Source organism: Haliotis cracherodii, unplaced genomic scaffold, assembly GCF_022045235.1.
Source record: "Haliotis cracherodii isolate W230 unplaced genomic scaffold, xgHalCrac1.p SCAF_44, whole genome shotgun sequence".
Classification (NCBI taxonomy): Eukaryota; Metazoa; Mollusca; class Gastropoda; order Lepetellida; family Haliotidae; genus Haliotis; species Haliotis cracherodii.
In genome coordinates this window covers 585,862-611,798 of record NW_027266302.1, presented here as the reverse complement: position 1 = coordinate 611,798, position 25,937 = coordinate 585,862, and the positions used below count along the sequence as shown (strand labels likewise).

General features: G+C 40.1%; 1 protein-coding gene across 4 annotated transcripts in view; it reads left to right on the top strand.

Annotated features, from left to right (window-relative positions):
- LOC139441783 (transient receptor potential cation channel subfamily A member 1 homolog) overlaps positions 1-25,937 on the top strand; it is a 76,549-nt gene that overhangs the window by 3,489 nt on the left and 47,123 nt on the right. For 2 of the 4 annotated variants that reach the window (XM_071222564.1, XM_071222565.1), the window contains exons 2-5: positions 6,925-7,050; positions 9,337-9,390; positions 13,244-13,312; positions 15,479-15,529. In XM_071222564.1, the coding sequence (XP_071078665.1) occupies positions 6,938-7,050; positions 9,337-9,390; positions 13,244-13,312; positions 15,479-15,529 (287 nt within the window). In that variant the 5' untranslated portion in view covers positions 6,925-6,937. Of the gene's footprint in view, positions 1-6,924; positions 7,051-9,336; positions 9,391-13,243; positions 13,313-15,478; positions 15,530-24,664; positions 24,854-25,937 lie in introns of those variants that run through there. The other 2 variants (XM_071222566.1, XM_071222567.1) reach the window with 2 other exon arrangements.

The following is a 25,937-nucleotide window of genomic DNA, read 5'->3' as shown; positions in this document are numbered from 1 at the left end:
CGATGATCAATTATGAAGATAGCTGCACGTGTGCTAATACTTATAACGTAAAACATGCCATTCCGCCGATAAGGAATATGACTTAGTGTAATGAAAAATCCGGGTGAGAAGCGATAGTCAGGTGATTCTTATCGGCGGAATGGTTTGTTTTCACATTGTAAGCACACATGCAGCTATCTTTGTAAATGACACATTGCGATATTTCGTCATTCTGTTTCATGTGGAGAGGGCTATAGGTTCCACGAAGCCGTTTCATTAGCAGATCACATATTCAGCAATGATACCAATGTAATGTCCAGGGAGAACTCAGGCAAAAATCCATCGAACTGACACTTCGTCCCATCCTTTGTTGCCGGTGATGAATAAACGGTGATTTCAAGAATCACAGCCAAGCCTTGTGTAGCTGTGGCGGTCGTGTGGGTGATACTGTGTCCGGCGATGTCGGCCTGACGATGGGCAGTTGTGATCTCCTGTTGCGCTGATACCTGTGTGATCAGACATAACATTAATTAACATATGTTTAAAATTGTGTGAAAGATTATTAAATTGTGGAACAACTTTAAAAGTGCTGTCTTGCTTACATTATTACACAAATGGAGAACAGCTAACTTTGGTGGCAAGGATTTTTAGTTTCTATATTTTATACACCACGGACCTATATAACGCTTGTTTAGGTCCGTGATACGACATCTGGTTTTAATTGGGAATATAATGCATGAAACAAATTGGATTGGGATATAGACAGATTCACTGATCAATACTGAACTGATTAGGCAGGATGTAACAGTGGTCTGTAACAAGTCGGGGTTATTACATGCTATTGATATACTGGGACGGTAGATCCAAGCTTCATCGGGATTGGTTGGCATGAGTTAACTAGCAGAAAGATACATCTTTACGCATGTCTCTGGGGAATCATAGTGAGCATCACCAGGCTGATAGTTGTCCTCCTCTTCACCCCTCATCTGCAGCTGTTTCTTTCGGGGCAGAATAAGTGCCCGGCACACCCAGTGCTTGGAGCCCACCTAACAGGGCACCGTCTTCTTTTGGCTGGTTGTGTGTCATCGGACCCTGACGGCGAAGTGTGTTCATACTATCCACCACTGTCTCAGTCTACAGGCCGCGGTATAGTTGGAAAAATACGATGGATAATGATGGTAAATACGTTATTTTTGTGGTATAACGGTGTAACAGTAATGTAGGTGTGGTATAACGGATGTGATACTGTCGTGGATGTGGCATAACGGATGTAATAATGTGGATGTGGTATACGGATGCAATAATACCATGTTATAATAATGTCATGGATGTGGTATGACGGATGTAATAATGTCGTGGATGTGGTATGACGGATGGAATAATGTCATGGATGTGGTTTACGGATGTAATAGTGTCGAGGATGTGGTATGACGGATGGAATAATGTGATGAAAGTGGTTTGGTATATGTAATAATGTCGTGGATGTGGTATACGGATGTAATAATGTCGTGGATGTGGTATACGGATGTAATAATGTGGATGTGGTATACGGATGCAATAATACCATGTTATAATAATGTTATGGATGTCGTATGACGGATGTAATATTGTCGTGGATGTGGTTTGGTCTATGTAATAATGTCGCGGATGTGGTATACGGATGTAATAATGTCGTGGATGTGGTATACGGATGTAATAATACCATGATATAATAATGTCATGGATGTGGTATGACGGACGTAATAATGTCGTGGATGTTTTATAACGGATGTAATAATGTCGTGGATGTGGTATACGGATGCAATAATACCATGATATAATAATGTCATGGATGTGGTATGACGGACGTAATAATGTCGTGGATGTGGTTTACGGATGTAATAGTGTCGTGGATGTGGTATGACGGATGTAATAATGTGACGAAAGTGGTTTGGTATATGTAATAATGTCGCGGATGTGGTATACGGATGTAATAGTGTCGTGGATGTGGTATGAAGGATGTAATAATGTCATGGATGTGGTATGGGAGATGTAACAATGTTGTGGATGTGGTATACAGATGTAATAATATCGTGGATGTGGTATACGGATGTAATAATGTCGTGGATGTGGTATAACGGATGAAATATTGTCATGGATGTGGTATGACAGATGTAATAATGTCATGGATGTGGTATGGGAGATGTAACAGTGTTGTGGATGTGGTATACAGATGTAATAACGTCATGGGTGGGGTATACGGATGCAATAATGTCGTGGATGTGCTATGACGGATGTAATAATGTCGTGGATGTGGTATGGGAGATGTAATAATGTCATGGAAGGGGTATACCGATGTAATAATATCTTGAATGTGGTATGGGAGATATGATAATGTCATGGGTGGGGTGTACGGATGCAATTATGTCGTGGATGTGGTATGACGGATGTAATAATGTCGTGGATGTGGTATGGGAGATGTAATAATGTCATGGAAGGGGTATACCCATGTAATAATATCATGGATGTGGTATGGGAGATATGATAATGTCATGGATGTGGTATACGGATGTAATAATGTCGTGGATGTGCTATAGGATGTAATAATTTCCTGGATGTGGTATACAGATGTAATAATGTCCTGGATGTGGTATGGGATGTAATAATGTCGTGGATGTGGTATGGGATGCAATATTATCGTGGATGTGGTACGGGAGATGTATTAATGTCCTGGATGTGGTATAGGATGTGATAATATCGTGGATATGGTATGGGAGATGTAATAATGTCCTGGATGCGGTATAGGATATAATGATATCGTGGATGTGGTATGGGAGATGTAATAATGTCATGGATATGGTATAAAGATGTAATAATGTCATGGATGTGGTACGACAGATGTAACAACGTCCTGGGTGTGGTATACGGATGCAGTAATGTCATGGATGTGGTATGGGAGATATAATAATGTCATAGATGTGGTATACGGGTGTACTTATATCATGGATGTGGAATGGGAGATGTAATAATGTAATGGATTTGGCATGCGGATGTAATAATGTGATGGATGTGGTTTACGCATGTAATAATGTGATGGATGTGACATACGGACGTAATAATGTCATGGATGTGACATACGGACGTAATAATGTCATGGATGTGACATACGGAAGAAATAATGTCATGAATGTGGTTTACGGATGGACGAAATAATGCCATGGATGTGGCATACAGATATAATGCCGTCGTGCATTTGTTGCTTTGTCTGTTTGTTGTTTAACGCCGCACTCAGCAATATTCCACCTATATGACGTCGGTCTGTAAATAATCGAGTCTGGACCAGACAATCCAGTCATTGACATCATGAGCATCGATCCACGCAATTGGGATATGATGACATGCATCAACAAAGTCAGCGAGCCTGACCAACCGACCCCCTTAGTTGCCTCTTTCGACAAGCATAGTCGCCTTTTACGGCAAGCATGGGTTGCTGAAGACCTATTCTTCACGGGTCTTGCGTCGTGCATCTGACGGATGTGACACCATTGTGGATTTGTTATTAACAAATGTAATAATGTCACCGATGTGCTACAACGCACGTAGTAATTTGGAAGTGGTTTAGTGCAAGCTGTTTTGAGGTTATGTTTCCGAGTTTGCACAATATGCTCTTGACCTGACAAACGGTTGCGCATTATGAACAATTCCGCCCATTTTTATCACCTTTCCAACCATACTGGTACTTTTCTGCACCTAATTATGTAACCAGGCAACGAAACATTATTAACGTGCACACGTGCTGATTCGCCATCAATTCCAGCGTTTTAATGTATTAGTGTTTTGTGGTTTCTGTTGTCCTTTGCACACAACTTCCGTCATCAGGAAATCTGTTAGAACAAGTTTAGCCTAACTAGTTGATATCCCTTGTGGGCGGTCGTGCTTGTTTAGTGTTCTCGTTTCGCAAAGAGCTTTGATAATAAAAGCACTTATGTTTTATTAATACCACTGTGAACGCTGATGCCCCAACCCCATGTTATTAAAGGACTTAATGGGGTTTCAGCTGTATTTTCTGCCTCATCTGATAGTTGTTTCCTACACACCATTAACTAGATAAAACATGAATGTAATCAAGGTAACAAGGTTTAGTGTGAAACAGCGAGTGCTCTGTCAATCCATTGGAAGCGGGCGACCATTTGACATTTTCTTAATTTGTTTTATGTATTTGTCTATTATTTTTTTCATTTATATGGGATTTTTTATGTAATGTATTTTTTTTTATTTTGAGCGGTGGGGTGGGGGTAGGGTGTGTTGGGGTGAGGTATGTTGGGGTTGGGTGGGGGTAATTTGTATTAACACTCAGGTTTGATAAGAAATCGTCCTCTGCACTTGCCGGCTTTTCTGAAAAAATAATGTGTTGTATACTATGTTTGCCTCGTCATTTCTGAGTAAAAATACCTAGCCTGATTGTTTTAAAAAAACCCATTCTGGAATCCCCTCAGAATATACAATGGTCGGTTCCTAAAATCTGTCAGCAACCTCGCTGTGTGGTACTTCGTCCGTAACGTCACAGTCTGTCAACAACCTCGCTGTGTGGTACTTCGTCCGTAACGTCACAGTCTGTCAGTAACCTCGCTGTATGGTACTGCGTCCGTAACGTCACAGTCTGGCAGCAACCTCGCTGTATGGTACTGCGTCCGTAACGTCACAGTCTGGCAGCAACCTCGCTGTATGGTACTGCGTCCGTAACGTCACAGTCTGTCAGTAACCTCGCTGTGTGGAACAGCGTCCGAAACGTCATAGTCTGGCAGCAACCTCGCTGTATGGTACTGCGTCCGTAGCGTCACAGTCTGGCAGCAACCTCGCTGTGTGGTACGGCGTCCGAAACGTCATAGTCTGGCAGCAACCTCGCTGTATGGTACTGCGTCCGTAGCGTCACAGTCTGTCAGCAACCTCGCTGTGTGGTACGGCGTCCGTACCGTCACAGTCTGCAGTATCTGTCAGCAACCTCGCTGTATGGTACTGCGTCCGTAGCGTCACAGTCTGGCAGCAACCTCGCTGTGTGGTACTACCTCCGTAACGCCACAGTCTGCAGTATCTGTCAGCAACCTCGCTGTTGTGGTACTGCGTCCGTACCGTCACAGTCTGGCAGCAACCTCGCTGTGTCGTACTACCTCCGTAACGCCACAGTCTGCAGTATCTGTCAGCAACTTCGCTGTTGTGGTACTGCGTCCGTACCGTCACAGTCTGGCAGCAACCTCGCTGTGTGGTACAGCAACCTCGCTGTGCTTCTCAGAGTGACCCCCGCCCCCCAAAAAGCGACATTAGCGCTATAACAATGAGGAACGGGCCCTGGTCTTGCACTTTCATTCTCAGCATTTTTTAAGAAGCGATATACATTATATGAATATAAAAAACGATCCACTTAATCAAACTTGAAATTTCTTCTTTCAATTACAGCGGAGTTCCGTATATTTTTATTTATATTCCATGTGTATTAATATTGGATTCTGTTTTTTTATTCACAGTGCAGGTTCCTATTTTAAGTAGTGAAAACAGTTGATATTTAACATAGAAAAATATATATTGATTTACATGGCTTGAAACTTCGACAGAATTGTGCCCGTGTTTCCAGTTCTATCGATCGCTGTTGCCCAGGTAAACATGAAGTTCATGTTTACGTAGTGTAGTATGCCAGACAAATCAGTATTATTCTAGGTCTGTGGACTATTTAGCCTCAAATACATCTCATTGTATCAGCAACCACGGGAGCGCAGCAAATACAACATTACTGTTCTAGGTCACGTGAACGTCGTCATGACACCCACTGTAAACGGAAAGATGCACCGTATTAGGGAACCACAAATAGCGATTCTATACTAATATATGTTGTTAGATGTTTGTTTTGTTGTGCATATTCAATTTTGAAAACTAAATGCGTAAATCGATGGTTATAGATTCGGCAGATTTCGCGTTTGGAAACCGCAAAGATGTTTGTTTGTTGTTTTATCCCGTGAAGATTGGGATAGAATAGGTCTTCAGCGACCAATGCTTGCTGTAAAAGACGACAATGCTTGTCTAAGAGGCGACTAACGGGACCCGAGGATCAGGCTCACTGACGTGGTTGATGCATGTCATCGTATCCCAATTGCGTGGATCGATGCTCATGATGTCAATCAGGGGATTGTCTGGTCCAGACTCGATTATTTACAGACCGCCGTCATATAACTGGAATATTGCTGAGTGCGGCGTTAGACAACAAACCAACCAACCGTTCAAGAGACAATGCGTGGTCCACTTGCACAGTTCCCTCGAATGAACAGATAAACAGACCACCTGACTCCCTCCGTGTGCCGGCATAGTCCCAGCTCATCTCGATGACGTCTCTAATTATTCAACCATAAAATCTTGCAGATGAGTGGCAAAACCAGACGTTTCGAGGTGTATCTAATCTTAAATAAGTTATCACTAAGAAGAATTATAATTAGTCAAATGGGCACTTAAAACTAGCAAGATTGATTTACAGCATTACCATGGTGTATGTCCACTAACTTAAATTTATTGATGCATACAAGACTATCATTCAGTTTCTGGAGACTCTTTTGGGTTAAATTGTCTTAAGATGGACGTTGTACAATGAAAGAGACCCCCCCCCCAAAAAAAAAAAAAAATAAATAAAAAATAAAATAAAAAATAAATAAATAAATAAATAAAAAAATCAAAAAATCTTCATATTCAGAAACTGAAGAAATTGCTTTTGCTAGGGTCTGTATAAGAGCCCAGATTTATATCAACCCAGCAGTTCAATATTACCCTAATTCCACTGGTTCACACAGGTCGCTAATTACAAACGTCTCTATCGATACTGGTAATGAGCATCATGTGATGAAGGATAGTGCCTTGTTAATTGTACTAACTGTGCTTCAAACTTGTATTTCTAATTCAGAGTTAAAATCCAACATTTGTTTGCAGCTTGCCGTGTGTGATGTCCCGGGCCCCCTCTAGTTCTCCTATTCAACGGATTATATTGAGCAGGAACAGCGTCTCTCCCGATCCAGCACCGGAATCGGGGGAGCTGTACACGATGGACGACAATGAGTGAGTTATCTCCCTTTATTGAATTCGTCGTTTGAATTCCCGATGTCCCGTTTCTTGTGGTGAGATTCAGATAAGGTAACGTTCAGCTGATCTGTATCCTACGATTCAAGCTCCTGTCAATATTTGAATAAAACATAAAAATAACCATTCGTAAAATGAATTGTCACCATCAAGGTTATAAATACTACTCAAAAGACGTTTAAGAACACCGGCGTTTTCCATATTACTACATGTAGTTATTCCATCATGACGCCCGATTTTTTTATTTAACTTGAGTTGATATACTATGACTTTTTTGAGTAGAATATGTCAAGGGCGGTTTTCGAAATGTGTAAAGAAGATTGAGCAATAGTAAGTGGGTGGTCATGGCATATCCCAACACAATCTGTACTCATTCCTGACCAACTCGTGTTATTCCGGGACAAGCCGATCTTCTTGCAGGTTACGGAAAGGGGCGAGTGGTGACGAATCTGTACTGTTCATCGTTTCAATTACCCGTGGCTGTAGTTGTCATTAGTTTTCTCTCTTTATATGTCTGTTTCGTTTTCACGTGTCTTTCCTTTGGCTTTCGTTATTTTTCATATTTTTGTATCGCCCTTCACAGGTCGTCGAGACTGAAACCTAGCGATGCAGTCACTAGTCAGCCCCAAACAAACGTCCCTAGGTAATCACTGGAACGCTGGTTCACATTAATGCGTGTGTGCTTTTGTTTGTTTCACGCTGCGCTCAGCAAAACTCCATCTATGTCATGGCTGCTTATAAATAATCGAGTCTTGGCCAGACAATCCAGTGATCGATATAATAAGCAACGTCCCTCATCCTCGAAATTGGATCACACACAATCCCCCTAGTCACCGATCCTGACCACACGACAAGCACATGTCACTGGGACTTATTCTAACCAGTAATCCCCACTGGCTTCACCATCTTCCCGGGGCAAGGGAGTTTACTAATTATAAAACTCCAGTTTCCACCCTTGCCGAACTTGGATGGAATTTCCATACTCGATCGTAGCGCCACCAGTGGCTATCAGTGGCTTCAAACAAAATGGCGGCGCCCAGTCAAGAATTTATGATCGATTATCAAGATCTATATTGTAATAGAACGGGTGTGACCTCGCGACGTGCACCTTGAATAAAAACATTAAGATTTGGAAAACACGCCCAGTGGACGGTACACATCCTTTGCAAATCCTGCAGTCGACTGAAATTCGCACGTTGAAATCCACATTATCCATATATATATATATATATATATATATATATATATATATATATATATATATATATATATATATAATATAAAACATCTGTTGACGCCCGGTTGACGGTGCACATCCTTTGCAAATCCTGCAGTCGACTGAAATTCGCACGTCCACATTGTCCATATATACTTAGCTTGTTTTGCATCTTCCCGTTTAGGAACCGGATGTCGATTTCGTTACGCGATTTTGATTGGACTATGCACAGACTCGTTAGTCCAGCCAAACTGTAACTCCATAATACCAGCCAAGTTCGGCAAGAGTGGAAACTGGACTTTTATTGTCAGTTACCTCCCTTGCCTCGGGAAGACGTGGGTTCACATGCACTGTAAATCTCATTAAAACTTAGAGCGATAACTAATACCCCGTTCACATACACAACATTTACTAACGAAAGTAATTTTACACATGTGTAACTATACACACGTGCGTATATGTAAATTTACTATGCACCCACATGAAAAGCATCTTAGGTATGTAAATAAAGTATGTAAATTGTGTAGGCACACATATTCGTCATATTCGCGACTTTCAACCCCAAACAGGTTGCTTTCTAATCATAATAGTTGGCAACTGTGGATATTTGTTTCGTGATGGCAAAAGAACAGATATTAATTAGATCATCCTCTTACGTTGACATAAGCGTTCACAATGCAACATATACACACAGTGCAAATTTCATTTCCCTTTGCACCTGCTCCAGACATGATGCAAATTTGCTCCTGATGTAAATATACACACATGAGTAAACGCGTTCACATGACAAGTATACTTGCGTATGTATTTCTACACAAGTATGCACATATACACACATATGTATATAGGCGCATGTGAACGGGGTATTAGATCTGATGTATGTACATTTTATGTATGTATGTATGTATGTATGTATGTATGTATGTATCATGGAATAGACTTCTAATAAGAGAAAGTTATTTTCACTGCTTTGTCTACTTTTCTATGTTTATCTTTTGTTTGTTTTATTTTATTTCCATCTTTGTTTCTTCTGGTTATTTTTACATCAGGCCTCTACCAAACGTTGTCTTGCCCGCCCGACTGCCGCCACTTGGTTCGCACAGGTTTGAAATGATTGTTTTGTGTTGTCTTATCAGCAGAACCGTTTGCCACCACTCGTGTCATTCCGATGTTTCGTAAACCAGTTAACGGGGAGGGGCGAGTGGTGACGAATGGGGGAGGCGGCGTCATGTAGACATGTGTTCTAATTTTAGATTAACCGAGCGCTTCCAGCGGAGCCGATTTCGCACCACCTTAGATATAACACTCTTAGACATAGAGTCGGCCTGGGCCTATAGCGTGTCTAATATATCAACACAGAAAAGAACGACTTTCTGAAAAAAACCCACATAAATTATCATAATTTGACCCAACGATCTTAAGCCAATATAAAGTGACATTCACAAGTTGTAGTTCTATCAAAGAAGGGCTTGACAAATTAGATGAATTTTTTTTTTCACGGGGACATTTTGGTCAATTCTCAAGACAATATTTATAAAGTTTACCTGGAAAGCACATCTGTTTGAGACACAATACCTTTCCCGCGTGTCTGCCATTTCGCACGTGATGTCACGCGATTTCCAAATTGGGGTTGATCGACTGTTTCCGTGGATATTATGCACGACAAAGTGAGTTTAATCGTCCTGGAGCATGTTTACAAATAGTGCTTATAGTTCTTAACTTAACTAATAACATTGTGAGTGCCATTGCATTGCCTATCTGCTTGTAGATCTACACATGATACCTGACTCACGCTTATGTATGGAACACTGTGAGGGACATTCTCGCAATATCGCTATCGCGACCTTTGGAAGAAGCCAAATATGCCAAAAGTGCCAGAATGCGAGATCGAGAGAATGTCCCTCAAAGTATTTCATACTTATAGACGTAAAGTCAGTATTAATAGTTTCCCCATAAAGTTTCGGATCTCATATTTAGTATTATGATATATATGTACATTGATCAATGTTTCAGTTCTCATCTTTAAATTTGCACAGTAGACAGAACAGAAGTCTATTAACAAAGATTTGAGCTACGAGCCCCTCATCTCTCATTTACAAACTGAAAAAAACCATGTATAAATGGCGGAGGGAGATCAATAAAAATAATTCATATGATAATGGTCAGGCTCACTGACTTGGTTGATGCATGTAACCGTATCCCAATGGGTAGATCGATGCTCATGATGTCAGTCACAGGATTGTCTGGACCAAGGCAAAGGGCAAAATGAAGCCAGCTAGGTAATCAACCCCGACATAGATCAAAGCAGTAAGTACTTACCTGTACATATATATGCTCTCTCCCTCATGGCATTCATTCATCTGATGAAGGAGTAAGCATATACTCCGAAACGTTGTGTTCCTCATAATAAAGAAGTTGACATCCATATATTCTCTTCCTTATTCGTGAATAGCAAAGAAATTCCCCTTTGTTGGAAACAAATGGGATATATTCATAATCGCTACAGTTTCGTGTATTGAATTATCGTGCTAGATAAAGAATGTGCGTGTCAATACTTCACAGGTCTGTTTACCTAGTGGATACCCGCAAAGTATTGAACACAACACAACCAATGACATTGTAGTCTTTTGATTCCAAAGCAGCGGCTACTGTATATTCATAGACCATCGATTGTTGTTGATTCAAAATGATAGTAAATAAGCATGTTATGTTGTGTTTATTTTTATTTCTGATGCCAAAAACACATGTACAGTATTTGGGGAGATATTTGGGGATTTTCTCTCAGAATCGTTCATCTTTATTAGGAAATAGAGAATTTAATTATATTTACTTGAAAATTTAATAAGTCAGTCAATATATATCATGTCTTATGATCGTAAGTATATGTTAAAATTTGGGAATGGAGACGCAGAGATCTCGTTGTAAAATTGGGCTGAACTAATAGTCTGACTGCAGTTATCTCCCTTATACCGATTGGTTTCATATTTTGGTTTTCATATGAATGCAAGTATTTCAGCAACCTTGTGATTAACAAATTATGTGTTAGCTGTGTACACATAGCACCATGCACGAGACACTGCATGCATACGGTATGCACGGTGTTGACATGTTGCCGAGTTGACAACGTGCAAAGTATATAGATGTCCTTTGTCGTTTTGAGTTTGAAATCACCCGTGCACATCTGGGGTAATAGATTTCACAATTGCAAAACGCGCTTAACACACTTGCCCAATATTTCCCATGGGGTACATTGTTTAGTATCCTGGTTCATCGCGTACGTGCCATTAACTGGGCGTTGCCTACCTGACGTCCAGTTACTCTGGAATACAAGATCAATAAGTTAATGGGTGCTTTCATATGGTTATTGGTTTTTGTCTTAATTATGTAAGCTTATATGCCCTTTGATTTGTTAAAGGTACCCCGCCCTTAGCTGTTTTGTCTGTGTGTTGTTCAACACCTCACTCAGCAATATTCCAGCTATATGTAAATAATCGAGCCTGGACCAGACAATTCATGAGCAACGATCAACGCAATTAGTAAACGATGACATGCATCAACCAAGCCAGCGAGACTGACCACCCGATCCCGTTAGTCGCCTGTTAGATTTAGGTAGATGCAATATTAGTATTATCCTGCCAAATGTATTTGTTTTCAAGTGAAGTGTATTAAATGTCCCCAGTTTATGGAGTGAATGAGTGAGTGAGTGGGCGAGACGCCGCTTTTAGCAATATGCCAGCGCTGTCACGGTGGAGACACCAGTGGACTTCACACATTGTATCCATGTCTGGAATTGAACCTAGGTCTTCGACGTAAAGGGCTAACGCTTTAACCACTAGACAACCATCCACCTTTTCCACGTACAGATTATGTGGTATCACTGAATACAAAATATACAGTCTATAAGAAGTATCCTTAACAAACCCGAATGTAATATTGCCGCGTAAAACAGGCGTAACTTAAAACATCTTTGAGGTAAAATATAGACTTAAAAATAAACCCAGCAAAGGACAAAACAATTTCGTTCTCCTGCATTTTAACTCTCAATTTATTCCTGTCAGATCCAGTTTCTATATATAACCGTGATATCCTTTACGCTTGTGAGTATATATGGTTTAACGGTTTGTAAATAGGGAGCGGATCTCGTTTTTCCTACCCTATTGAAGGTTGGATTTTTCACTAAAATATTTTATGACAGATTAAGAGCAACGCAAAACGTGACGAAATATCAGTGACGTATATCTGATCACGTGACACACGATAACATAGTCAGGGAGTCACTTGACTGAGATGACGCACTAACAAAGTCTTTATAAGACAAAATCTATACACGAAAGGCTGCAACACATACACATATAAAACTGAAACATACAGTGTCTTTTGTTTTTTTTGTTAAGAACGTCATAAATCATGTTTTTTTTATATACCTAGGGCTCGCTCCTCAAAGCGATCGCAGTCGTAAGTCTATGTTAAAGTATGGGAATTACGATCACCTTAACGCTACTATCGCTTTGTGAAACGGATCCCTGATGATATACGTTATTCGTACACGCGGTCTTCTATGGTAAAATTGCAAGTTAGGACGTATCATGATAAGATATCTATAAAAGAATCTTATGAATATGCAAATTTTTAACCATAATGAGCTACATATATCAGTCAGTAGCCCTACGCACCTACATGTTTTAACCTATTTCTTACGTTAATAAAAGCGTATAGTCATGCTAGCCCGTGCTTCCGTCTTATAAAATTAATAACCACAATTACAATGTAATTTGATGCCGGTGGCTGCCTGTCGAGGAGCTCTATATAAACAGTGATCGTACGCACAGCTGCTTCTCGGTGTCATTCATAATGCACTTGGAGTTGTGTCTGTATGTACAGAGAGCCTTATGAAGTTCTTTGTGAGACTTAAGTTACAGTTATATTGCTATAGTGACCAGTGAACTGTCGTTTCAGGGACACGCAGGGATCAGTAAACATCGAACCGAATCTGGCGACATCCACCGATGTCGATGACGATAGCAGGTGAGTTGATAGTGCGTGAGTGAGTGAGTTGGGTTTAACGCCACTTTTAACATTATTCTAGTTATATCACGGCGTATCAGCTTAATGTGGGAGGAAAGCCCGAAGTGCAGGTCTCAGACGTTTACCACTTCGGTGAAACCCACGAGCACGGGTACGGTGCTGACAAACCTAGAAACATAATCGGGGCGAACCGGGATTCGAACCCACAATCATAGGTTTCTGGTGTGCTCAAGGGACGCAACTCTGCACAGCCTCTGTTTGATGGGACTAAAAATGAAACAAACACGAAATGGTCATTCGATGGTGATGTTTTGATACTGGTTTCATGGTTGTGTTTTTGGACTTTGGGGTGTCTCGGGGATTGTTTGGGGCCTAGTAGCATTCGATAACGTTTGTATTTTTGGCCAGTCACATCACTTTTCAAGTGAATACTTTCTTTTGCTCGGCAGGATATGTTCTATTCCCTATGCACAATACAACATGCATGCAGAGTCAGAGCCAACGCCATGTTTTTAATTAGTGCGTTTCCCTATACACATATATGAATAGCCATGAACAAATGCACAAACGAATTAAACCTTGTTTGTTTGTTGTTAAACGCCGCACTCACCAATATTCCAGCTATATGACGGCAGTCTGTAAATAATCGAGTCTGAACGAGACAATCCAGTGATTTACAGTATGAGCATCGATCCATTCAATATGTCATGGGATACGATGACATGCATCAACCAAGTCAGCGAGTCTAACCACCCGATCCCGTTAGTACGACAACCATAGTCGCCTTTTACGGCAAGTATGGGTTGCTGAAGACCTATTCTACCCGACAGATTGTCCAATGACCGGCCCCAAGAGGCGACCGTGAGTGAGTGAGTGAGTTGGGTTTAACGCCGCTTTATAACAATATTTCAGTTATATCGCGGCGTTAGAGGCGACCGAATGGATCGGGGGTAAATGATCAGGCTCGGTGACTAGGTTGACTGCGCGTCATCGTACACCGACGTCGTGGATCGTTGCTCACAATATCAATCACTGGATTGTCCGTCCCACACTCGATTATTTACAGGCCGCTGGCAAAGAGCTGTAAATATTTAAAGTATGTTTTTAGGTTATGAAATATATCAAGGAAATTACACTCGGTGCATGATAAATTAATCTCATGAAAGAATGTGTTATCTCCATAGCTGGATACTTCCTTGATGTGCGCCGACTTCAGTAGTATATCACACTTACCCTAAAATCTTCGCAGTTTCGAAAGATCGTGTTTTTCAGTTTGTTAAATAAACAAGGGGTATAAAAACTCTGTCAGTACATAATAATATGTTCTTTGGATCATCATATTCTACTTATTAATGGCAATTGGTGGTTGTGTCATAAGAAATCGATCTATGTACACCCTTTGTGTTAAATGCAATTGAGAAAATGACGTATTTATGTCCTTATGTCAAGTGTACAGTCACCCTTTCAGTCAAGTGTACACCCTTTACTATGGTATGATATAGATACAATGTATATCATAGGCTTAAATGTTGGCCCCCTCAGTATAGCGAATGAAGACAGACTGCCTAACTCTCGCAGATGAACATAGTAAAGACAGTCATTTCATATACTTGTGACTATAACCTTGAATTAATTAATATTACCCACCCACCACACCCCATCCACCCACCTCACGAGGCCATTCTATAACATCATTTGTATTTGTATGTTGATGCAACTGGACTCATCGTGGATGGCACTGTGGTGTTAGCATCATCTGTCAAATTCACATTTACATGTTTTTTGCCTCCTCAATTATTCTTTATCTTTGGTGCAAAAATAATATTTTCTGGGTACCTCCAAAAATGTCTTAAATGTAGCCCATGTCAAATACAGAAATTAATCAACATGTTATATAATTTTTGACAAAAAATTAAACGTTATATTATATCGGCATGGTTTCTTGCAACCTACAACACAAGTAATTGATCGTCCTGATCTGTTATGTTCGCAGTATCGAAACAAGGTACCACGTTGGAGTGGGTGTGCATGTTGGGTGTCTTCGTTACACCGCGCATAAAGCCAGCAATAACCCAACGAGGACACGCTTCATTGTTGTGTTTATGAATTATCAATACCAGTGAGCATGTTTTCATGTAACGCATCTTACTGTTGCCTCTGTTTCAGCGCCCTCAAACCCAATGAGAAATACACCACAATAGGGGAGCCTGAGGAAACGTAAGTGTTCATGTTTTGTAAAACATTCAAATCTCGTTAATTCGAAGTCCGGTGGACCATCAATAATATGTAGTCGTACACATAGTTCGAGACTAGGGGAGCGTCGATGAAGGCTCTGTCAGTTCTATCAAGTAAAGTATTATATCGATATATCGATAATGGTGGGTGGGTTAACGAGTTGAAAACTAGACTGCTTGTCTCATTAACAGACCCTATGGCATATACTTTATAGCAATCACCCCGCCCCACTCCCCTTCTCGGCTCTAGCATCCCATTCTCATCTCATTTTCAGATTTAAAGACTTAGGGGTTCCTGAATACACGAGGGTTCTTTAATGGAATTACTTATATTTACACCTTACACGTAACTTTTGGAGACTACATAGGCTGCGCTTGTTGGAAATAAAGCGTCAAATTAACTAAAGGAATGCCTGAGGAGAAAATATATCCAACGCACTTAGTAATAACCAGTCAATGTCTTGGGTATAAAACCTAAAGCTAACCAAACGCCAAGCTTCCATGGCAGAGATATTAGTGATGGCATTTGATCCTGACGTCATGGTAACGGTGACGTCACAATGGCATGCAGACAGTGTGATGCAGTGTCATTGTAGCGATATCTTTTGATACATATCGCTTGATATTCCCTAATGACCCTTTTCACACTTTCGCCATCTTGGATCGAAAACGAGGCTTGGGGAGCATAGCTCCATGCAGTGTGAGTCGCATCAGCTCATAGGGAAATGACAGCATGTTGTGCATTTCTCTGATGGACATTTCAAACAAACAAAAAATGGTATCCTCTGTATCTAATACAGAAAATATTTCACATTTAATCATGAGATCCAACTAAAATATGCCTGTAATACATTGGAATTAGCATTTTGCTGTCAGGATCCCGGATGTGAATCGAAAGGTGCATTTCGAGATACGTATTTCAGAAATAGATTGTTTTATCATAACCTCGTCGGCATATAGGTACAATGTGACAGTACATTCAATGACAGAAGTTTTGTATTGCAAATGAACCGCATAACATGAAACACGTGAGTGTACTTTTGCAAATTTGCTCAGTCAATGCGTGGATTGGCGAACTCGAGATCGTCGATCATGTTTATTTCACGTTTCATAGTGGTGTTTGATGCACAACACACTATCGTTTTGCCACGAGTCCAGTTCACAAAAGACACTCTTTCTGCTATGAGTTTCTTCTTAACATATTACGATGTAAATGAAATTAGTTCACAAAATAATTCGTGTGTCCAAATAAATATTCAGAAGGGGCGATAACTCTATTTAGTGTGTACAATGACAGATGATACTTTACATGTTCTTCAAACATCACTTACTTAACTGATTATTGCCGATTGAGATTGCACCATGCACGACAAAAGTAATAATGTGTGAACTGTTTAAAATAAGTGAAAAGGAAACTAAAAAATTGATAAATATAAATAATGCATGAAATTGAAGAAATATAAGAATTGATACGAGGGGTGTTCATTAAAGATTTCCCCTGACCCACTTCCCATGGACCTAGTGGAATGAAACTTGGCATAGGTATTAGTCTTTCTCCACATAGGAACCACCAAGAGTTACACACTTCTCCCATCGTTTTATGCAACTATGGAGACCTCGCTTGTAAAAGCCCTCACTTTGCGTCTCAAACCAGGACTTGACTTTTAGAAATCAGTGTTTCATCATCTGTGAAGCGTTTTCCCTTCAAAAATGACTTCATGGTTGGAAAGAGGTGGAAGTCAGATGGTGCAAGGTCAGGAGAGTAAGGAGGATGTGGAAGGATTTTATAGCCACAGGACCGCGCTTCTGTCAGGGCAACATGAGAGTTGTGTACTGGAGCATTGTCTTGCAGGAGACGGACACCCTTGGTCAGCATGCCACGCCTCTTAAGCTTGAAAGCGTCCCGCAATTTCCGCAGCAGTGAAGCATAATAAGCTCCTCTAATTGTGGTACCCTTTGCCAAGAAATCCATCATCACTACTCCGTGCTGGTCCCAAAACACCGTGAGCATGACCTTGCCTGCAGAGGGTTGGACACGTGCCTTCTTTGGGGGTGGTGTCTCCACATGCTTCCATTGCATCGACTGAACTTTAGTCTCAGGATCATAGTGATGGACCCATGTTTCATCCTGTGTGATAAGTCTGTCAAAAAAGTTTGCCTATTTTTTTGTGGCACATGTCCAAAAGATCCTTTGAGCAATTGACTCGTTCCTGCTTTTGGAAAGGTGTGAGCAGCCTGGTAATCCATCGTGCAGACACCTTATGCATGTTCAAATTGTCATGGATGATGTTTTCCACAGACCCTACACTGATCTTGACATCTTGTGCTGACTGGCGAACAGTTATACGTCGGTTTGCCAAAATGGCGGTCTCCACTTGATGGATAGTGTCCTCATCAATGGCTGAATGGGGGCGACCAGGAATGGCAGCTGTTTCCACAGATGTCCGACCACACTTGATCACGTCATATGATGTCCGATCATGTCATATGATGGGGCATCTTCCCCATAAGTTGCTTTTATTTCATCGAAAGTTTCTTTTGGTGTGCAACCTTTCAAATATAAAAAACCTAATCACTGCTCTGTATTCTACTGGCTCCATTGTCACACCCTACTCGATCATAACACCTGTAAAAGTGGTAAGATTAATAGTTCTGTGCTGCAAATTCAGACATAATCATTACACATGTGAAATTTCAACCAAATATGATAACCTTAAGTGGTTTAGGGGAAATCTTTAATGAACACCCCTCGTACAACCACCAACTTCTTGAACACCCTCACCTAATCCTGTATGATGATAGGTAATTGTATATCAAAAGGAAGCTACTAATACATTTATCCTGAATATTTTGTCTTGATCAGATATGAGTACGGTTAAAATAACAAAAGATAAAAAGGAATCAACTTCAATTGGTAATCAAGCCAAGATAAAATATATGTATCGGTATATGTTGATGGAACAATCTGGATTTCTTATATTTAACAAAGAAAAACAAACCAAAATTTTCATGTCTTTATTTCTCACCATATATATTTTCAAAACTTAACATGGACCGGGTGTCTTTGTCAGTCAAAAGCACCTAATTAAATTCCAGGAGAAAATAATTTTCTTGCTTATATACAAATGGTACAATGTGCTTTTTTAGTGTCTGATAAATATTGGCCATGTTGATTTGTGAGTTAATAAGGCTTTTCAGTTCCTCGTCCTATTTAAGAGAAATGTGACAGGAACCACATTTGTTGATTGAATGAATATGGCTTTTCACTTCCTCGTCCTTTGACAGGACGCACATTGTAACCATTGTGTTACTGTCAGCAGAAAGCTCTTCCAGACATCCATCACCGGTTACTAGTACTTCATTGTGGTGACTCGCTGGCCTGAAATGAATAATTCAATAATACTGTAATAATATTTCTACTTCAATAAAAAAAATTATAAACAATGCATATTCACCTTCTCTCAAAATAGTGCTTATTTAGAAAACAACATTCTTCTGAAATAGAGAAGTTTAAGGAAAATTAATCACAGTGTGTAACATTACATGCAAATTAAGAACAATCTTGAAGGCATCAATTCATCTGATATGTCTTAAACTCAAACAGTATATTCTGTGTAAACAGTAAACTCAACAGATGCATCAATTTAATGACAGTGTACTACAGCTCTTTATATCAATGTCACACAGAAATTCACTCTTGTTTTAATGAAACACGTTTTGATATTTGTATTACCGGTATGTATTTAATCATGACATACTTTGTTTAGTCTGACCATGCTGAAAACATACTTTTGCTAGAGTGAAATAAATAAGATTTTTATTAAAATCAGGTGAAATATCACGTTTTGTCATCCCTACAGTCAGTCTGCCTCATTGACACTATGGTAAGGTCATGAAGATCACAAAGAAAATATAAGACTTCAATTTATTTTGTCAAATATAATGTTTATCTCTTGACTTGAAAATATTAACTTTGTCACATCACAAGATGAGATAAATTAACGCTATCATCGTTATTTGACAAGGAAAACAAATTTCTTCCATGTATTTATATTTTTTTATACTACTCGTTTTGATTGAATTATAAAAATTATCAAAATTATCACACCACTTGACTTGATTGAAATAAACTTAAGTTTTAAAGATTGTTAACAATAGTAAAATATTACATCATAACAATATAATTATTGCAAAATGACACAGAAAGCACAACTATATTCTTACATATAAATTGATATGATTAATAATCAATAATACATGGCAATTGCTTACACAAAAGAAATCATTTTGTTTTTAAAGTTTCAAAACATGTTTGTGGACATAAAGCCAGATGACTTTCACAATTAACCAAAGAGAATGAATGAGTTATGACTGTAATACGCATTGCAATTAAAAATAATTCTGATTATACTTTAAGTTTATAGTAATGTCAATATCAATTTATGCATTTGAAATATTTGAATACAAACTGTTAAAGAGTTATCTGTTTGTGTAAATTATATAAAGATCACATGTAGATTGAACATTTACTGGCCATTAATTAGATGGATTTTTGTTCATTTCATGACATAATTAATTTGGTACAGTAAATATCATTTTGGTAGAAATATTGTTTACAAAATTGCAGATCAAACTGTACTTTACTTCAAATATTTAAACACCTTTTATGTAATAATTCAGTTGAAATATTACACCTTTTGGTATCTAATCTGTCAACATTGAGAATCAAAATAACAACTTTCACAATATCGACAGCACAAGTAGATCTAGAGGTCTAATATTTTATTGGAATGTATTTGAGTCCATTACAATTTACATCAAATACGCAACTGATGCTAAATTCTGATTTGTTACGATTATAAATTCTCAGTAGGTTACAATTTGATACATTATATCAACATATCAATTTAGTTAGTTTCTGACATATATCTAGATATGGTCAAAAGGTCAATATTTCGACTTCAAATACAACCCGCAAAGTTATTTAAACTCACAATAAATAGTTTGGCCTAAAGGTGTGTAAACAATGAATTATTCTTTACAAGATCTCAGTAGCATTTGTATTAAGTCTGTTCAGCTACCATAAACTGCACTGGGAGTTACCAGGTGGTCATGGATATTTTAAAATGAAATCACAACAGAACGGCCAGACTCAAATTTATATCGGTAAGGAGACCAGATAACAGTTGAATAGTTTGTCAATGATAAGAATAAGAACAATGTTCAATACTTACGATAAATGTAACTGGATGGTTAAAGTGTCACAGTTTGCCCCGATTGCGTGCCTTGTTGACATCTCCGTGTGTTTCATGTGCTATCCAGCCTTCTCCATTGCTCTCCAAGCCTCGCCTTCAAACCGGAAGTAGCGAAGTGTGAAAAAGGTCAATAAGGTCATCTTCCCGAGGCAAGAGAGTTAATTGACTATAAAAGTCCAGTTACCTCTGGACTTTTAAAGTCAGTTAACTCCCTTGCCTCGGGAACATGCCATAAGGGATAGAGTGATCGAACAATTTTTTTCCGATATTTCCACATATGCGATTCTCAATGCTGATTGGTCAGTTGTCCAGAATGCTTCATTGTTGAGAAAAATGCGATATGATGTCATCCATTGTTCATGACGTCACAAATTACATTAAGTGGTCTGAACAATAGGGTGCTTCCGGTGACATTTCTCATTCGTGACCAAATCGTGTTATTCCGGGACAAGTCGAATAGCGATCTTCTTGCAGGTTACGACAAGGGGCGAGTGGTGACGAATGGACATTTCTGTGTGTGGAAGACATTGCATGCGTTTTCTTTTTTCATGTCGTCTCTTACAATGTTAGTGTGAAATAGATAGAATAACCTACTCGAATCTCGGAATCACAGATTATCTCCCCCTCGCTGAAGGCTCAGGATTAGCGCCATTCATTCACTCAGGTCAGAGAAGCTTCCTATATATAATCTGTCTAATACGCATGCGTTGTGACCATGGTAGCAGTATCCAACAAAATGGCGGACAACTAAGTTGACAAAAATGTGTAGCGGAAGTCCGGAGTATGTATATTTAATTCAAGTTCACAACACATTACAGATGAAAGAACGCTTGCAATATATTTTGGTATGTATCACAATACAAGAGTCATTATTGCAAAAAAAATTGGAATACAAAAGTCAGACCAATATCCATTGTTGCACGTTGGTTATTCTCTTAAATCTCGCACAAGCGTCAACTCCCGCGAAAGTCAGTTGGGAATGATAAATAGGCCCTATATGACAAGTACGTCTTATTGAAAATGCATGTTTGATGTTTATATGCAAAGAATAATCCTAAAGTTGCAAAGCATTACAGGGGGTGGGGTAGCCTAGTGTTTAAAGCGTTCGCTCGTCACGCCGAAGGCCCGGGTTCAATTCCCCACATGGGTTCAATGTGTGAAGCCCATTTCTGGTGTACCCCACCGTGATATTGCTGGAATATTGCTAAAAGCAGCGTAAAACCATACTCACTCACTCAAAGAAAGACAGATGTACTCAGTAAATTAATTAGTCACAATTAATGGTAAACATGTATTTCACAAGGGAAGTATAAGTAGTAAGTCAAAGTTGGTTATTTTATGTTGACCATATTTTAAATGTCGTTGCAATATTGCCGATAATATGTTAAATATTTACTCAAATACTCTTTAAGAAAATATAGAAACATGTTGGTTTCCTGATCACGAGTTGAAACTTCAGATCAGTCAGTTGTTGGAACGATGCCACCTTAAAAAAACCGTCCGTAATGTCGTGAACAATGGATGACCCAATCTTCCATTATTTGCGACCACGTGTTGATATGACATCACATGGAGAAACCTTATTTGTCTCAACACTGTAAACATACTTTGAGACATATTAAAACGATGAAACTTGACGAAACTGATCATCAAGGTTGAAATTAAAGTGTCAAATGTTCTTAAAGTGAAACACAACACTAGTCTCTGAGAAAATGGCATCACAAGTCAGTATCTCGTGTGTCCGCCATGTGCATTGATGACTGCCGTGCAACGTCGATACATGTAATGGACGAGACGGTTGATGAAGGCCATAGGCACTTGAGCCCACACTCTGAGGAACGCCTGACGCAGTTTAGCTGCAGTTGTTGGCCATGTTCGGACGTCATTCAGCCGTCTTTGAATCTCGTCCCACGGGTGCTCAATGGGATTTAAATCGGGACTGAGGGCAGGCCACTGCATGGTTCTGATGCTATTGTGCTGGAGGAAGGCTCTTGTTGCTCTCGCAGTGTGGGCATGGGCGTTATCATGCTGAAACTCGTGGTTGCGGCGACGTGCCAAATGAGGCATGGCGTGTGGTCTCAAGACTTGATCAATGTACCGAGCTGCTGTGACACCATTGACTCTCCCTTGACGGATGTTCTGGAAGACCACAGGGCCGACCCTCTGTGCAAGACCAATTCCACCCCACACCATGATGCTCGGACCACCCCACGAGTCTACGTGGTCCGTCATCTCTAGTGGACTTCAAATGCATTGGCTATTTACTGGGCGGTTTGTCCAGCTTCCAATCGTCCTACGGCTTGGTGTCGCTGACTTCTTGTCAATCTTGGCATGTGGTAGCAATTCAGTAACGAAGGAATGTTATCCGATCTGGGTAGATTTTTATAGGGCAAGAAATGGGGGGAACGCCTGTGCATTTCAATTTGCACGGAACTCACGTGCATCGGGTTACCATGGCCGCTGCCGTGATGCGCTTTGACGATTGGTTTTATTGTAATCTGCTTTGTTTTTTTATCATCAAATTTAATTTTTCCGGACAAGGTAATGTTCAATTTTAGAAACTTTGACAAAAATTACCCAGATATTTAAATGACAACTTTTCATGCAATGTTACTTGGGGTAACGTTTCTTTTGCGGTTTAGTATATATATGTACCTGTAAGAACAACAAAAGTAATAAGATTACAAATCTGAAATAGAATAACAGGGTTGATGTCTCAGCTTGACATCGGGAAAGCCCGTATATCAGGTCGAGCTGTCCATGCACAAAACAGGCCTGTAACTACACGGTTGACATGTCCCAGTTAGGCGTGATATTGAAGAGCGACACGGCAACAGGGTCTCCTGCCCATTTTCAGTCCAGGTCTCGACGTTGTAGCTGGGGACCTTTGTCAGTCTGCAGTAAACTACGTTTATAACGAACACGCTTATAACGAACTGACGGATATAACGAACTGCCCCCACCCGCCATTTGCTGTATATATGCTCATAACGAACTGACGGATATATAACGAGGTAGGTTTTTTTGCCCCTGCCATTTGATGTATATATGGTTATAACGAACTACGGTTATAACGAACAAGACATTAGTGCTCCCTTTGAGTTCGTTATGACCGTGAGTAGTGGTGTAAGAGATTGGCCCTGTGTGCAACAGATTCACTACTGCGTTGTAGTTTTGGGTTATCATTAACAGTTTGTTTGAACTACATGATAAAATTTGACAGATATAAAAATGTGGCAATTGCGCAACTCGAATCAAATCCGTTGCAATTTGTCTGAGCATTGCCCCCTTTTAACACTAAAGAAATGCGCCACGAAAACACATAGGGCAGTAGCAACTATCGCCAATGTTGTTTTCAGTATTAATGTTCTCATATAGACCACGAATAACAGCATGGTTGGTAATTCAAGGGAAACTGCTACCAGTCCTGATTATTCCTCGGGTCACCTGGTATGGGTGGGGCTTGTTCCCGCAGATACTTCGGGTACTCAACCGCAAAATTCCATGTATAAACACTCCTCCTCGGAACGTTTGACAACAGATCGTCCGTCATTCATGTACAGCTAAACCGCTTGACAATACATCCTAATTACATGAACGTTTTTTTGTAATACAAGCTACCAAATGGATTAATCGAACTATTTGAAAAGCTGTTGCGGGTATGATATCCGAAGCTGGCTGGACCAAGCAGCCTTGACCTTGTACACTTGGCCAAACAGGTTGCAGAGTCTTGTCAGGGTAAGACGTCCGTGTGAGTTTGGTCGGACTGTACACGAAAAACACCCAGACTGGCCGGTTATTGTGAAATCTCACCAGCCCATAGGAATACATATGTGTATACAATATAGGCTTACATTTGTATACATGTGTCACGGTGTTGGCGTGTTTGTACTATAGGGACACGGATATAGTCCAAGTCAGTACGAACACTGCAATGTTTGCACGATAATGTCCGAGGAAGACCAAGGTATTAACTGGACATTCAAGCGGCCCGATTCAGCATCGACTGGTCACTTGTCGGGTGTCCAACCGGAAATTTGGAGTTTTGACGGGTGAGTCGATCGGTTATTGATGTATTTGTCTGCGTTTCTTGGCGCATGTCAGTTGCTCATAAACACATACCTGGCTTGACCTAGTGGTTCAGTTAAAGGTTTCCTATGGATACCACGAAGCAAGTACACTTGTCTGACAAGTGGCATCTCAGTGTGAAATATTTATGAATATACTGCTCTGCTATATGCGATACGAGTTGGATAGTTATATTGTTATGGGTCTGTGGTATTGGGCAACAGCTGATGGCTACTATATCATTGTGGGGCTGCTATACTGTAAGTCACTTCACGTATTGCCGTGAAGAAATGGCTTCAGTGACCACCCACGCGCCACCCTGACTCGACATTTGCAGTTCGGGATGTGTGTGTGTGTGTGTTGGGGGGGGGGGGGGGGGGGGGGGGGGGGGGGGGGGGGGTTTCTATTCGATGTTTGAACATTTGCTCTGCACTTTATGCGAATTTTGAATCAACGTATACTAGTATTTGGGTACTGATATCAAATATGTTTTCAGAAGAAATATTTCACAAAACAGTTCATGCATTCTTTGTGAGTTCTTATTAGTTCTTATTGTCTTTTGTAAACTTGGCCATTTCACTCAGTGGACGGGGCGGTCGGGTAGCCTAGTGGTTAAAGCGTTCGCTCGTCACGCCGAAGACCCGGGTTCTATTCCCGACATGGGTACAATGTGTGAAGCCCATTTTTTGTGTTGCCCCCACCGTGATAATGCTGAAATATTGTTCAAAGCGGCGTAAGACCATACTGACTCACTCATTCAGTGTACATATACCAGAATTCAGTCATAGAACTATATATGTGAAGTGAACATGGAACTATTATTTGTATGCTACTTGTTTTGCTGCTTATCACAACATGTCATGCGTATACACACATCTCATCACCTACTTGTTGTCACTCCAGTTTGATAACGGTCTAAGAATCAACATCGAAACGTCGCTATATGCAATAAACCAGAAGTTGTTATCCGTTAATTTGTACGTTTTCTTACATGGACCCATGGACCTATATAACAGTCCGTGGTGGAACTAAACATGATCAACGCGTACTGTAAGTACAAGAATTATG